General features: G+C 33.4%; 1 protein-coding gene across 6 annotated transcripts in view; it reads left to right on the top strand.

Annotated features, from left to right (window-relative positions):
- The window catches only part of TRIQK (triple QxxK/R motif containing), a 69,422-nt gene extending 54,512 nt beyond the window's left edge, over positions 1-14,910 (top strand). For all 6 annotated transcript variants that reach the window (XM_021942495.2, XM_021942494.2, XM_021942490.2 and 3 more), the window contains 2 exons: positions 6,555-6,640; positions 11,781-14,910. In XM_021942495.2, coding sequence (XP_021798187.1) covers positions 6,555-6,640; positions 11,781-11,894 — 200 coding nt within the window. In that variant the 3' untranslated portion in view covers positions 11,895-14,910. The remainder of the gene's footprint in view (positions 1-6,554; positions 6,641-11,780) is intronic.
- Positions 14,911-15,757: the final 847 nt, after the last annotated feature.

Genomic DNA, 15,757 nt, shown 5'->3' with positions numbered 1-15,757 from the left:
TGGAACAAGACAAGACTGCTCACTTTCCACTACTGTTATTCAACGTAGTACTGGAAGTCATAAATAGAGCAATCAGATAAAAGAAAGAAATAAAGGACATCCAAAATGGAAAGGAAGAAATCAAATTACCCTTGTTTGCATATGATATGGTCTTCTATTTGGAAAAAACAAAAGACTTTATGAGAAACTATTAAAACTAATAAGCAATTTCAGTATAGTTGCAAGAGTTGATTTTTGTACAAAATCAACATACAAAAATCAGCAGGATTTCCATATGCCAACAGCAAAGAGTCTGAAAAAAAAAAAAAAATCGAGAAAGTAATCCCATTTGCAATAACTGCAAATAAAACAAAATACCTAGGAATAAACTTAAGCAAAGAAGCTAAATATTTCTATAATGAAAGCTATAAAACTATGATAAAAATTTGAAGAGAACACACACAAAAAAAGGAAAAATATTCCATGTTTTTTTATTGGAAAAATCAGTATTGCTAAATTGTTTATATTACCCAAAGCAAACTACAAATTCAATGCAATCTCTATCAAAATGCCAATGAAATTCTTTACAGAAATGGAAAAAGTAATACTAACATATTAAACCAAAAAAGCCTCAGAATTGCCTAAGTCATCCTGAGCAAAAAGAACAAATCTGGAAGAATCATATTAACTGACTCCAGATTATACTGCAGAACTGTAGCAACCAAAACAGCATACTACTCTCATAAAACCAGACACATACACCAATGAAACAGAATAGAGAACCCAGAAACAAATTATTTCATCACAGTGAGCTCATTTTTGACAAAGGTACTAGGAACATACATTAAGGAATGAACAGTCCTTTCAAACAATGGTGCTGTGGAAACTGGATATCTATATTCAGAACACAGAAACTAGAACTCTATCTTTTACCATATACAAAAATCAAATCAAAATGGATTAAAGACTGAAACCTCAAACTATGAAACTAGTAAAGGAAAACTCTCCAGGAAATTGGACTGGGTAAAGATTTCTTGAATCGTAGTTCACAAGCACAGACAACCAAACCAAAAATGGAGAAGTGGGATTACATCACATTAAAAAGCTTCTGCACAGCAAAGGAAACTGTCAATAAAGTGAAAAGGACAACCCACAGAATGGGAGAAAGTATTTGCAAACTATCTAACGAAGGATTAATAACTGGCATACATAAGGAGCTCAAACAACCCAATAGGACAAAGTTTAATAATCTGAGTTTTGAATGAGCAAAAGATCTGAATAGGCATTTCTCAAAAGGAGCATACAAATTGCAAACAGGTATATGAAAAGGTTCTCAAAATCGTTAATCATCAGAGAAATGCAAATCAAAAATACAATGAAATATCATCTCACCCCAGTTAAAATGGCTTTTATCCAAAAGGTGCAAGAACGAATGCTGGTGAGGATGTGGAGGAAAGGAAAACCTCATACACTGTTGGTGGGAATGTAAATTAGTGCAAGCACTATGGAAAACAGTTTGGAGGTTCCCCAAAAACCTAAAAACGGAGCTACCAGATGATCCAGCAACGCTATTGCTAGGTATATACCCAAAAGAAAGGAAATCCGGATACCAAAAAGTTCAAGACCAGCCTGGACAATATAGCAAAACGCCATCTCTACTAAAAATACAAAAATTAGCCAGGCGTGGTGGTGCATGCCTGGAATCCCAGCTACTTGGAGTCTGAGGCAGGAGAATTGCTTGAACCTGGGAGGCGGAGGTTGCAGTGAGCCAGGATCGTGCCATTGCACTCCAACCTGGGAGACAAGAGTGAAACAACATTAAAAAAAAAAAAAAGAAAAAAAATGCAATGTTGGCACAAGCATACCACAGATATTCCCATTCCAAAAGGGAGAAATAGTCAAGAAAAAAGGAGTAACAGATTCCAAGCAAGTCCAAAACCCAACAGGGAAAACGACATTAAATCTTAAAGCTGGACAATAATATCCTTTGACTCCATGTCCCACATCCTGGTCACACTGGGGCAGGCATTGGGCCCCCAGGGCCTCAGGCAACCCTCCCCATATGGCTTTACTGGGCTCAAAGACCTAGCAGCTCTCTGAGGTTGGAGTCTTTTGCCTGGTTCTTTCCAAGGCTGCAACTGCACACTGGTAGCTCTATAATACTTGAGTCTCTGAAGTGGCTTTTCTCCTGTGGCTTCACTAGGCATTGCCCTAGTCAGGGCTCTCTGCTGTGGCTTCATCCCTGCGACAAGTTTCTGCCTGGGCCCCCAGTCTGTCCAGAACATGTTTTGAAATCTAGCTGGAGGCCTCCATGCCCTCACAGCTCATGAAATCAGCAGGTCTGCAGAATCGGCACTACATGAACCCTGCTAAGACTTACCCCTTGTGCCTCCTGGAGCTGCAGCACAAGCTTCACCTGGGCCTGCTGAAGCCACAGCTGGCATGGCTGAGGGGTGCTGTGATGGAATGTGAGAAACAGAGTCCCCAGGCAACTCCAAGTAGCGAATACAGAGGTAGCCTGGAGGCCTCTATGGAGACCTTGCCCTTAAGATCTTCTGGACTCAGAGATCTCTGAAATGCCTTTGGGGGTCTTTCATTCTCCTGATGAATAGCACCTGGTCCTCTTCTCTCCCTAGTAATCTCTTTAGCAAAGGGTTGCTTGGTCATGCCTTTAGTATTCTCTCCTCAACACACTTTTTAAAAATTCTTTACATGGCCAGGCTCAGAGTTTTATATATCTTTCCCTTCTGTTTCTCTTTTAATTGTAAATTTTACCTCTTAATCATTTCTTTTTTTTTGCACTGCTCACTATATGAGGTCAAAGGCAGTCATGCAACTCCTTCAGTATTTTGCTTAGAAATTTATTCTAGCAGATACTTTAGTCCATTGCTCATAAATTCTGTCTTCCATATGAAGTCTTTGACATGGAAGCAATTCAGCTATGTTCTTTGCCAATTTATAACAAGGATGGCCTTTACTCCACGTCCCAATATGATGTCCCCCATTTCCATCTGAGACCTCATCGAAATGGCCTTTACTTTTCATGTTTCTATGAATATTCTGATTATGACCACTTAAATAACCCCTAAGAAGATTCAGACTTTCCTTACAGCTCACCATTTCTTCTGAGCACCCCCAGAATCACATTTAATGCTTCCTTCATAGCAATACAGGGTTTTTCTCGCCTGCTTGTTCAAAGTCATCCAGCCCCCTCCCCATTGCACATTTCCAAAGCCACTTCCACATTTCCAGGTGTTTGTTATAGCAGCACCCCTACTTCTTGGTACCAGTTTTCTGTCTTAGTCCATTTGGTGCTGCTATAACAAAACCTCTGAAATTGGAAAATATATAAAGAACAGAGATTTATTTCTTATAATTGTGGAGACTGGGAAGTCTAAGCTTAAGGGGCCTGCATCTGGCAAGGGCCTTGTGAATGCACTACCCCATGGTGGAAGGCAGAAGGGCAAAAGAGCATGCACAAGAGAGAATGAGGAAGTAAGCCGAATTTATCTTTCTGTTATGAACTAACTTCCGTGATAATTAACCCACTCTCACAATAATGGCATTAATTTATTCATGAGAGTAAAGTCCTCCTGATCCACTCTCCTCTTAAAGATCCCACCTCTCAAAACTGTTGCACTGGAAATTAAGTTTCCAACATGAATTGTGTGGGAAACATTCAAACCACAGCAGATGACCACTAAGGTAACTGTGCAGAGACTCCAGTGACCATATACTATTGAATACAGTCTTTATAGAATTAGTTCGGAAAAGTTACTAAACAAAGGTATTCTAACAACAACAACAACAAAGAGCAAATAACAGTAACAACAAACCTCAGGAGTGATCTAATTTGCAGAGTTTCCACGTTACGTTATCAAATATGTTTGATTTTCAATTTAAAATTATGAAACGCATAAAGAACTAAAAGGGTAGTTCATACTCAGAAAAATGCAGTAGACTTGTTCCTAGGGAAGCTCAGACACTGGACTTGATTGAGGCCCCAGATTGGCTTCAGAGGCTTGAATTATCAAGTTTTTCTCTCCACATACGATTTAATGAGCAGCTGTCAAATAGCTACTTTGGTTATTGCATCACTGATACAACCAAAATCAGAATCAGTTGTTCAAGAAACAGTCTACATATAAAATTTAGGTTATGTAAGTGTGTGTGTGTGTGTGTTTTTCCCTGGGTGTAAGTACTCAGAAGGCAGGGACTTCTATATTTTATATTTTTTACCATCATGTGGGCATAGGTATCTTTCTTGAAGCCATAAATAATGTTGAAAACCTCTTTGGGTACAATGGAACGATCTGGTTTTAGTTATAAAGAACTTAGCAGACACTCCTGTAAATGTTTTCACTTAGTAAACTAAAACCACATTTTACAATATACATTTTTGGATATCATAGTCGACAAGGAGAATACTAAATTTATGACAGATGCACTGCTTGGAAAAGTACCAGGTATACAATAACTTTTAATACTGTCTTTTTTTATCAGTACAGTTTCAAATGTTAATATCAACTTGAATACAAATCTGGAAGTATTATTCTCTAAGAATATAAGAGTTGAATTGAAATAGAATATTAGAATAGAATATTTAACCAATGGTTTTATGGCAGTTGAAGTAGAGTGATAAATTCTCATTTTAGTATTAACTCTTAGATATTTGAGTGTGTTTTATGACAGATACATTATCCAAAATATTTCATATCTGTATAAAAAGTATGAGTTAAGATAATCCTCTTGCATCTGTTTATTCCCTCCTAACCCCAACATCGCATCAAGAGATTATTATAGGGCATATACAGGATAAAATAAGAAATTGCTTTGTGATAAGTCCGCAATCTTCAAATATCTTTTAGAATTCTCGTTAGAAACTTGCTTTGTAACCCTGACTGGAGGCCTTTGATGTGTCACCATTTTCATTGTTCTGAACTGTTTATATCTCAGCAGGAATAATGACACGAATAGTTTGACTGTGGAGATGTGAAATTAGAGTGAACACTTGTCAAGATTTTTTCATCAAAATTAAATATTGCTCATTTAAAATGGGTCAGAGTAACATTTTTCTGTATTTTGTTCATTCCATTATTTAAATTTAGATCATTTGATACATATTATGACAATTGGCTCATTTTTAGATCATCAAACCCCATCATCAAGTAATATTTATTATTCTTCTGCATGCTCATTGATTCAGAGTTATTACTATACAATAGCAGTTAAGGAAAGAGCATACAATCATTTAAAAACAAAATACCTTGCTTTCCAGCCAAACAAACACTTTTATGTGTCTAATGGACACAAATACAGTGTTTCTTCACTACGCCCATCCATTTCACTCTCATTTGACTACCATTTCTCATTCTAAAACTCTATATGAAACTTTAAAGATACTTTTGAATCATTAGCAGACACATTAAGATGTATTGCACATTAAATTTTTTATGATATACTTGAGTTTAGACCAACTGCTTTTAAATTTATTTCAATGTGAAGAAGGTGTGGAAATTAAAGTTAGAATTTGTATTATTTAGATGAAGGGAATGTAGCGATGAGTTTTGTAAAGGAACTGGTCGTCGAAAGGAAAGGGAAAGGATAAAAATAAAACAAAATAAGAATCTAAAATAGCCAGAGAGATTATCCAATCATGTATTAACTCCTCCTGAGAATAACATATTATACTTATGTTTGAGGCTCATTTTGCCTCAGTTCCTAGTTAAGAGTTGGCTAACAAAAGATATATCATTTTAATGAGTGCTTTCACTGCTCGGGTTCTTGTTGTTAAACCTATATTCTCCCCAGGCTGTGTAATCCACTTTTTTACTCTTTGCTGGAGTCACTAGATGATACACAAAGGAAATTTTGTGGCACCAACTCAGTTTCGCATATTTTTGGCTGTGAAATGTGGAAGAGATTATTCAAACTAATATCTAAATGTAGCTATCCTATAACTTCTATCTAGCCATGTTAATTTTGTTCTCTATTAAGAGGAGATAAAAGTTAAATACATATTGCTCTAATGAATTCAGGTGAGGCTAAAAGTTAAGTATTTATAGGTTTCTTCTTTAGTCTTTTAGTCAGTATATATAATTACATAATATAATTATATAGAAAACTTGAGGATATTTCTCACTTATGTTTTGAATGCTTAATGTATCCATAATAAAATGCATTTATAATGAGCTGTTACTTTTAGGAAGACAAAGTTAACTTTACCTATTGATGGGATCTTACATATACTCATTTACTTATGCATTTGTTTCCAAATGCTTCCAAAAGGTTTTTCTTTACTTTAAATTTTGTGTTCTCTAAAACAAGTTTTTATCTTTTTTGACATTCACTATACAGCAAATCGAAGATGTCCGTCAGTATCTTCTTCCTGAAAAAGTAAGAGAGAAGGAAAAGTTGACCTTTTGGTGACAAGTTTATGGTTACCACAACTGGAAACTACTTTGCAACTCTGTGTCCCTGTTTCACTGTATTTAAACATTCTTTGACATTTCAAATGATTGTTAAACTTAATTATATATAAGCATAACTCATTGTCTGAAACTATTTCTTTTTAGGTAAACAGGATTATAAAAAAACTAAACCTATTTTACGAGCAACCAAATTAAAAGCAGAAGCAAAGAAAACAGCAATAGGCATAAAGGTAAACCTCTATTTGATAACTTTAAAATTTGATATGTGCATGCCATTTCATTTTCTAAAACTGGATTGCATAAATGTTGAATTCTAAATGTTTTATGACATTTCACAATCTAAATAGAATGCCAGACTTGAAGGTTTTTGTAAAGAATTTACTTAATGGAAAACATCCTTCCTATTCTGAGATTTTGGAGGGTCTTAAAACAGTGTCACTTAAGAGAATCAGTTATACTTAAAGGTGCAATTTATTTTCTCTCTAGCTACTGTGTGTATTATTCAGACATTTCAGTGATGTATGTGGCGTTCGTCAGAAATTTCTTTCGTTTTTCAATACATTTCATTTTATAGTTGTTTAAATTGCAGTTATAATTATATATACTGAGATCATTAATATATGTAATTTTACTCTACTTATTTTATTGTTGTCAGTACTCTCTGATGAAATTATAATGGCATTCCTAAACTTGTTCTTTCAGAATACCAGTGTTTTATCTGCTTAAGAGGGATAAATACAACTGAGAATGATGTTAGCAGATATTAATTTAATGTGCTAACACAATGAAGCTCAACAAATTGCATTTAAATTATTGACCATGTCAATCTTTTGCCAGGTATTTAGAGTTGAATTAAACTATTAATAGAAGAATTAATTTGGCAACTCTACTATTAAAGGTGTAAAACAAAAATGACCAGTACATATATTTTATTTAAATATTAACATGTTAAAAGGAGATTTTGGGTTTTATCTGGCAGATGAAAAATCAATTTTTCTGAGTTATAGCTTACAGCAAATGCCAAGGTATTACTACCAAGCTGTAACAGCTGTTGAACTGCCAGATGATATATTTGGTTGTCTTCCAGAATTTGCTATTATGATCACGAAACACTGCCTTCTTTTCGCTCCTGATTGCTGATTTTGATCAAGCATTGCCGTGTGATGCAGTATGTTTGCACAACACCATGTCTTCAGCGCTGTGTGTCAGTTTTTATTGAAAAGAAAAGTAAATTGCCTTTTTGTTCAAACTAGAGAAGATTCATCTTTTGAAGTATTTTTCTAATTTCATGTGAAATTTCATTCATTAAAAAAATTCTTTATGACGTGACTTTTTTAAAAAGCAGTGTTGAGTTTTTTAAACTTTTACATTTGGTTACTTGATGACCATTTCTTGAAGCGAGAACATTGTCTGTCATTGCCCTCCAAGGCAATATATCACTTACTTTTATCTTTCACAGTACAGTGGGATATTTGTTGTTTTAGTTAGTTAGTTTGTTTCTTAGAAAAATATGGAGTAACAAAAACCGCTTGTGGCACAATATGATGAGAATTTAGATATTAGGATTTGAGAAATAGTGCAGCTATTTATTTATTTATATACCATCTTTATACACACACCTTTGTATACATTTGCTCCTATAATTGTTGTTATTCTTTAAATTTGAAGAAATAATAATGTTCCCAGTATGAGATAAGGCCTGCCTTATAGTGCAGTTATCTAGTATCTTTTTCAAAACACTGTAGAATTTGCTAATCTTCCTAGGAAAAAACATTTTTCTTAGATTTTATTTAATATTTAAAGTGTCAACAGAAAACTTTCAAACTGACAGCAGAATATAGCTCCTTTTTAATAAGCTAGCATATCATTTTGATTTGTAAACCTGTGGAAAACAAAAACCTTAACCTTAAATATTACTTACTTGGCTTGAAAATTTATGTGAAGAGCCTATTAAGATGATATGAAACTTTTTAGAATCAGGACCTTGAAGATGTTTTACATTTCAAATCTGGCATACTAATTAGTTTGCCCTGTCAAACTTTGATTGCCTTGTCATTTTGGCATAGGATTTTAAATAACAAAGTTTCTTTCAGCAATTGCCATTTAATGCTTTTTAATTTCCCCAGTGAGTGATTTTATCCATATTGATAATGTCAGAGAAGCAACTAAGGACTAATGAACATCAAACATATTTTACTCTTATCTAGTTGACATAGAATGATCGTAATATTGTAATATCTTATCACTTTACTACATAGTATTTTGAATGAATCATAGATATACTCTTCATATAATTCAAATCTATAGAAAATATGAACAGATGCATGGGTAGAAGAATAACAGCAATGAGAACAGCACTGAGCTCAGGATAAGGAGGCCTAGAATCCTATCTCCTTTGCCCCTTCGTTTTGCTATGATCTAGCTAAGTCTAAGTTGGCACATTTATAAAATGGAAATTTTGCCATTTACCTCATAATGTTGTCAGGAGAGTTCAATAATACACTAGAAACACTGAACATTGAATTGAACACATAGAAGTCATTTATGAATTATTAGCTGATTGAGACAACATTTGTTTGAATTAGCCATTCCCACTTTGTGTAAGTAAGTCTCTCCTTCAGTGTTTGTCATCGGCCTTAAGATACCCTCCTAGAGTGAGCGTTGTGTTGCCATATTATATATTACAAAATGTTCTCAGATTGGCTTTGAGATAGTATTATGCATATTAGTGTTGTAAAGTTTTAAAAACATTACGAATTTCAATATCCCTGTATAAAGATCATATAAATTTTACTCAATCTTTCATTATTATAAATTACAATAAATATTATAATAGTATAGCACCTGTGAAAAGAAAGATGAATAAGACATGATCATCTTGGAAGAGCTTATACAAGAAATCACTTATAGATTTAATTACCATATCAAATCAACAGTACTGATTGAGAAATCATGGGCTAGAGATAGGAAAAATTATACAATAGGGGCTTAACCCTCAGAGGCTTTTAGTGCTGTTTGTAAATGTATGTTTAGTAATAGAAAGCGTTCTGAGGAAACAGTTAGCAATATCCGCATAAGATATTAATACATTGTTCTGAAACCTAGACTTAATTTCTACTAAGAAGGTACTTTTTTATTTTCTGTGTTTTAGAAATATAAAGAAAATCGCATAATTTATTACCCAGTAATGCAATGAGTGCCACCTAAAAAATGTTTGCACAACTAAGTTTGCTATTTAGTTGCTGCTCAATTAAAAGATTATTTTTCAAGAATTACAGCATCACTAACTTTTATTTAGAATGCAAATACCAATTTTCTAGCATTTAGATGGAAAGGACTTACATTTGTTAATGAGTTGATTTTTATATTTAAAAGGTTTACATGAAAAGCATAATTATAATGAAAGAATAAGGATCACAATTTTAGTCTTGTTACGTAAATAATATATTCAAGTGCCAACCAGATCCTGCCAGCAACCCCTTGAGATGAGCCAGCTTGAAATGTTATGTTTGTTCTTTTTTGTTCTTTATGATTTAAAGCTAAAAATAGCCAAAGGGGGCAAGGGAATCATAAATGCCTGTAGGTCTCTAAGTTATGATTGGTGTCACCAGCATCCTGTAAGCATTATTTTCAAGTTTTACCATTGTTTCAACTCTCCAGACACTCAGCCTCTACAATGCTTGTCTCCTCAATGAAGAGATAATTTTTGAAGAAAATTATTGGCTATACCTTTCCACCTAGTACCTTTAAGCCACACCCACACTGTACATTGAACAGACGTAATGAATTAATGGGTCTTCTGAAGTGGTATTCTATGAATATTCTCTGCTTCCTACCCCTTAAATGCCTTTTCATGCCTCTGGGTGTTCTGAAAATATATAGTGAAATGATACAGACTTGTTTTAAGGACAAGGAATTGAACAGCAGCAATTAGAACTGATTATCAATAAGATATGAATCATGGCCTCCAATCAAGAGTACAAACTTAATTCTTGCATTAAGATTGGGTGAATGGGGACTGCTGTTGAACAGTTTTGTTGTCCACTATACAGAACAGATGGAGTTTGCAGTTGTGTGTCACTTGTTTATTACATCCTCTTAAAATTAGTAGCTGTGTAACCAGATGGGTCTGGGAGCACAGCTGTGGATATAAGAAAATAAATGAAACCTGTCTGATGCTGCCATGCCCTTTTGAGATGCCAAAGTGTTTCAACTGCAACAAAGAAAAAATTCACTTTCCTTTGACATTATATTGGTTTGACATTATATTAGATTTAAAAAATGAAATCTTACAAAAATTTTTGACACTGAGTTTTTCAACCTCTTGGTTTTTATTAATATTTATTTTCATAGTTTGGACATCTAAATAAATATAATTGTGAAACTAAAAATCTGTATAAAATATCTATTTGTAAATTCAACATTCATGTAAAAATTCCATGTTGATTATAAGCCAAATTCATTTTAATGCTTTTAAAGTTTATTATTACCGACGACCTTCTTGTGAAATGTAAACTATATTCATGTAAATGCAAATAAATTGCTTCTCTGTAAAACAGTGCCAGGTAAAGGGCATAATACACAGTAGAAATTAGAATATAGTATTAGGCCCTTTAGGATACTGAACTGGCACTCTATTTGCTTTTTTTTTGATTTGGCCAAATGATATGTTAATGTTAAGAAAGTTCTGGAAGGTATACACACAGAGAGATATATACATACACATACTTTTTGAGAGATAATATGATTTTTATAATATATGAATAAATTTTTTATCATTATTTCAATACAGTTGATTAATTTAATCCACATCACATCACAAATGAAAAATCTGGACCCATCCTTCACAGTTGTGATAAACTGTACTGTAATATAATCTAGAGACCAGTTACAACTGTTTCTTTACAATGAAAAGGAATGATAATTTAAAAAAAAAAAAAAAAAACTGTGCCCAAATGCTATCATTAATACTGAATATGTTGAAGCCACAAATAAAGTTAAACACACTCAAACAGGAAACAGACCAACTGTGTAGATACAAACTGCATTGCTTGTATCGAACATCCTGATATCCAAACTATAAAAATATATTAAAATGATACATTTTTAGTATTACTATTAGGAAAAAACAAATTAGCTAGAAATAATAATACCAATGACTCACCCACTGATGTATTTGCCATTTCATTGGGACTTGCCAAGCACAAAACAAGTTTCTTAATGGCAAAAAATTGTAAAAAGGATATGATTATTAGATTCAAATTATTAATTCTAGACAATGGAATAATATGGTTATATTATCTGGTGAAACTAATAACATTAACCAATCTTTTTTCATCAATTTCAAGTCTACTTTTTTTTTCTTCCCAGGAAGTTGGCCTTGTACTTGCAGCTATATTGGCGCTACTACTGGCTTTCTATGCTTTCTTTTATCTCAGACTCACCACAGATGTTGACCCTGATCTGGACCAAGATGAAGATTAGCTAAGCAGCAATCAATGCATGAAAGAGAAATAACTTTATGAAAGCACCCTTTGGGACCAAAACTTTCAATACTGAACCTGTAACATCTTTAATTCTTTCTGCTAATATTTTCAGTTTGCAGACATATGATTTTAAATAGTTGCATAGGATATCAAGAAAAGAACCTTACCTAGCAATGCAGTATAGTATGTGCTACTAGATACTTTTATATATCTTTCTACTTTGACAGCCACCCTATACATGATACATTTAGATGAAATGGAAACCAGATCCTAAATTTTTCAAATGTCATTGCCAATTTATGTGTATAATTCCATCACTTCCAGATTACTAAGTCTGTTTTTGTTCTATATACATCATAATTTAGTATATATTCTTATTTAGAGAAACATACTCAAATCACATTCAGAAAGAACAAAAAGTCATGGGAAATTTTTTATTTTACGACAAAGCCCTGCTCTCTTTCTGGAAGTATTTTATATCATTAGAGAGACTATCTGCACATACATCTACAGTAATCTTTTTCCTTCTTTGCCAACTGTTCATTGCACATGTGCTCCATCAGAAATGGCACCTGGATGACAGAAGCTCAAAGAGTCACATATGTCTCTAAAATAGAGTTCTTTTCCTCTTGGGCTGTCTGAACTGGTGTAAATAGAAAGTTCAGTTGATCTTGGTTTTAATTAACTTATTACTCTATTAATATAACCTTGGAATTCTATTTTAATTATGTTGTTCTGGCTGCTTGTAGTATCAGTTTGCCCCTCTTGTTAAGGAGATATGTAACAATCTGTCATTTAATTGTGCCGTCTTTTTCACATAACAGTAATAGCAAAAATCCTCCCTACTCAGAATCATCTTCTTAGGTTGTCTCCTAAATCTGAACAATACAGTGGTTTTATAAAATTACATTTTGTCTCTTGAGAGTTAATCAATTAGAACTCTTTAGGGAGAAAATAAATAATAGAAGAAAATATATGCCTCATATTACTTTCATATGTAATTATCTGTTTATATAATTTTTCAATGTATTTTGCATTTGTGGGAGCATAATGACCTGTACATTCAATATTTTTACTGGTAATTCAATTTTTAAATATGTTTTTACAACATGTGAACACATAAAGTGTAGAAAACTGGAAAATACATGTCCACAGAAAGAGTTATGAGCTACTACCTTATGGAAAGATGCAAAGAAAATGAAATTGTTGGAAACGTGCACAAAATGTTTTATATTATATACATTGTATTTATGAAGAATAAATAAAATAATAAGATTGTTTTCCTACTAGCCAAGAGAATAAATCCTTGGGAAATATCTGAGGAGTATGTAGGGCTTCATAAGCACTGCTTCTAAAAGATAATCTTTGATACTTTTGCAAAAAGTCGAATGTGACTGTGTAGCATTATGTTCTGTAGAATTTTTTTCAAGTAGCATAATTTATTTCATTGGTGTGAAAACAGCCAAAGGTTCCAATATCCTCACAAATCATTTATGCCAAACATCTGAGGGCAAAATTTAGCCAGTGTTATTTACTAGATTCTTCCCTTTGAACTCACAAACTCAAGAGACAGACCAAGAGTTCTTATATACTCACCACAGCGGACCAATCCAAGTGGCATTTTTAGGAAAGGTTGCAGCATTTAATGCCATGTGGTATGTCTGTTCGTCAAGTGGGTGGCAAGGGAATATCCAAGCTGGCATTTTGGATATGATGGGCCTTTTACTTTCCTGAGTGACATGCCACATGTCAAGAAATACTGCTCCCCCCCCCACTCCCATCACATTTACGTGAACAATTTTCATTTAGTTATTTCCCCTTCCATATGGTGTTAAAAACAGTCATATTAAATAAAGATTATTTCTAGTTTTCAGTGGTAATTTAAATGAGAGGATATGTAATAATTGCTTATTAGATACTTATCCAAATGAAATATAACAGAGTTTACAGTACTTAAAATAGGTGATTATGCTCTTGGAAATGTTTGAAAATTCATCATCCTGAAAAAAACTTTACCATTCTGTTTTACCCTTGAGGTGTTTTGGGGGAAAAATGTTTTTGATAGTAATAACTATTAATCTAAATATAGTATAATTATAGGCAAATTTCACTGCCTAGTTTTATTGATATCCCGAGTCTACAGCTAGTCCATTCGTATGACTGATTGATTTATGACAGCTCCAGAGAACCATAAATTTCGAAGGCTAAACTCTCTGATTTCAGTAAATAGCAGGTAAAGTGACACAATATATGTTTACACAACACTGTTCTCATGAAATGCAAATTTTACAAAACTCACATTAACTGGGAAGCAGCCAACCCTCTGTAGAGAAATCCCAGATTGGAAGTCTGGTTTGAATCTTTGAAGACAGAAAGGTGATATCCGGCCTGCTGTTTTAAAGGGACCACACTTTTGAGTACCTACTGGCGTTTGGCATAAATCTGAGACTGGCACCAGACACAATGTTAGATGTGGGTATTTTCCCTCCAGTAATTCACTGCTCAGAGTAATTTGGAAGACAAAAAACAGAAAAAAATCGTAATGATTTTTTAAATGTTAGAATCTATTTGTTAACATACTCTGCAAAATAAATTTCAACTAATGCAATAGATTTAAAATATAGCCTATGGAATACTGTGATTGAAGTTTGAAGGCTTGCCGGTTCTTATTTTGCATGCATGTTTAGATGGGGTAAAGAATGTATAAATTTATTTGAGATGAGATACAGTATTATGTGAGATGAGATACAGTATTGTAAAAATATAAACTCATCTAGAATTTCTTTTAAAACAAGCAAAAGCCTATTTTAGTACAAATGTTGGGTGGGTAGTTGTTTTAAGGTGGCAAAATACTTCAAGATTTTCTAACTTTTTAATTTTTCATAAAGACAGAAGAAATACTTTCACCCTAACCAATGATTGTAAGATCTTGAGAGTATGTTCTTACTCATTTCTGTAATTGCAGTAGTGTAGTCATCTGCAGATAAATTTAATAAACGCATGTTAAAATTTAAGTTGATGCCTTTTAGTCCTCTCAGAGTCTGTCACAGTTCTTTGTGGAAAGTAGATGATCAAAAAATGTTTGAATTTAATAAATAAAATTTAAAAATCACAATATCAATCATCTCAGCATTTACCATTTATGGCCCTTGGTTGTACTGAGATATATATGTGTTTCACCCTGATTCTCTTTAAATCAAGACAACTAGCATTAAGGTCACTGTAAAATAGAAACATTGCTCTTTTCTAGGGAATCAAATATGCTATTTTTATCTTAGAATTTATTGAAAACTATACTCAATGTTTGAATTCAACTTAGCATGCATTTTCACTCCAAATGAAAATAGAACTCAATTTTCATTATAATATTTCTGTGACTACTAAAACACAGTATTTTCCAGACTTTAAAATTATATAGTCAAAGATAATTCAGTAGAGCAAATTGTGCTATACATGAGCCTCAGAAATAAACTTCTAGAAATTAAAGTTAGCTGATTTTAATGTATTTCATCCATAACATAATGTTGTTGAGCCAGAGACTACCTAAGATAATTTTGTATTCTCTCCTCACCAACAATTAGACTTCTTTACACTTACCTGGGGCTTCCCTGGGAGATTCCTAGCACTTCTCCCTTAGCAGCACTGCCTTCTTTTATTAGAATTGCTCCAATGCAGCCTGGATAGAATGCTGTTTGCTAGATTTTGTTCCACTTACACCATATTTAGAATCAGTGCAACCCACGGTTTAAAAAAAAAAAAAAGTAGCAGATGAATTCAACCTATGGGAACATTCTTACCTTTTTGTTGATGTTTAAGCTATAAAGGTAAGTACAGAGGGAACTGGGAGAGTCATGTAAGAAC

The sequence above is a fragment of the Papio anubis genome, chromosome 8 (genome assembly GCF_008728515.1).
Source record: "Papio anubis isolate 15944 chromosome 8, Panubis1.0, whole genome shotgun sequence".
Lineage (NCBI taxonomy): Eukaryota > Metazoa > Chordata > Mammalia > Primates > Cercopithecidae > Papio > Papio anubis.
This window is presented reverse-complemented; position numbering and strand designations above follow the sequence as displayed.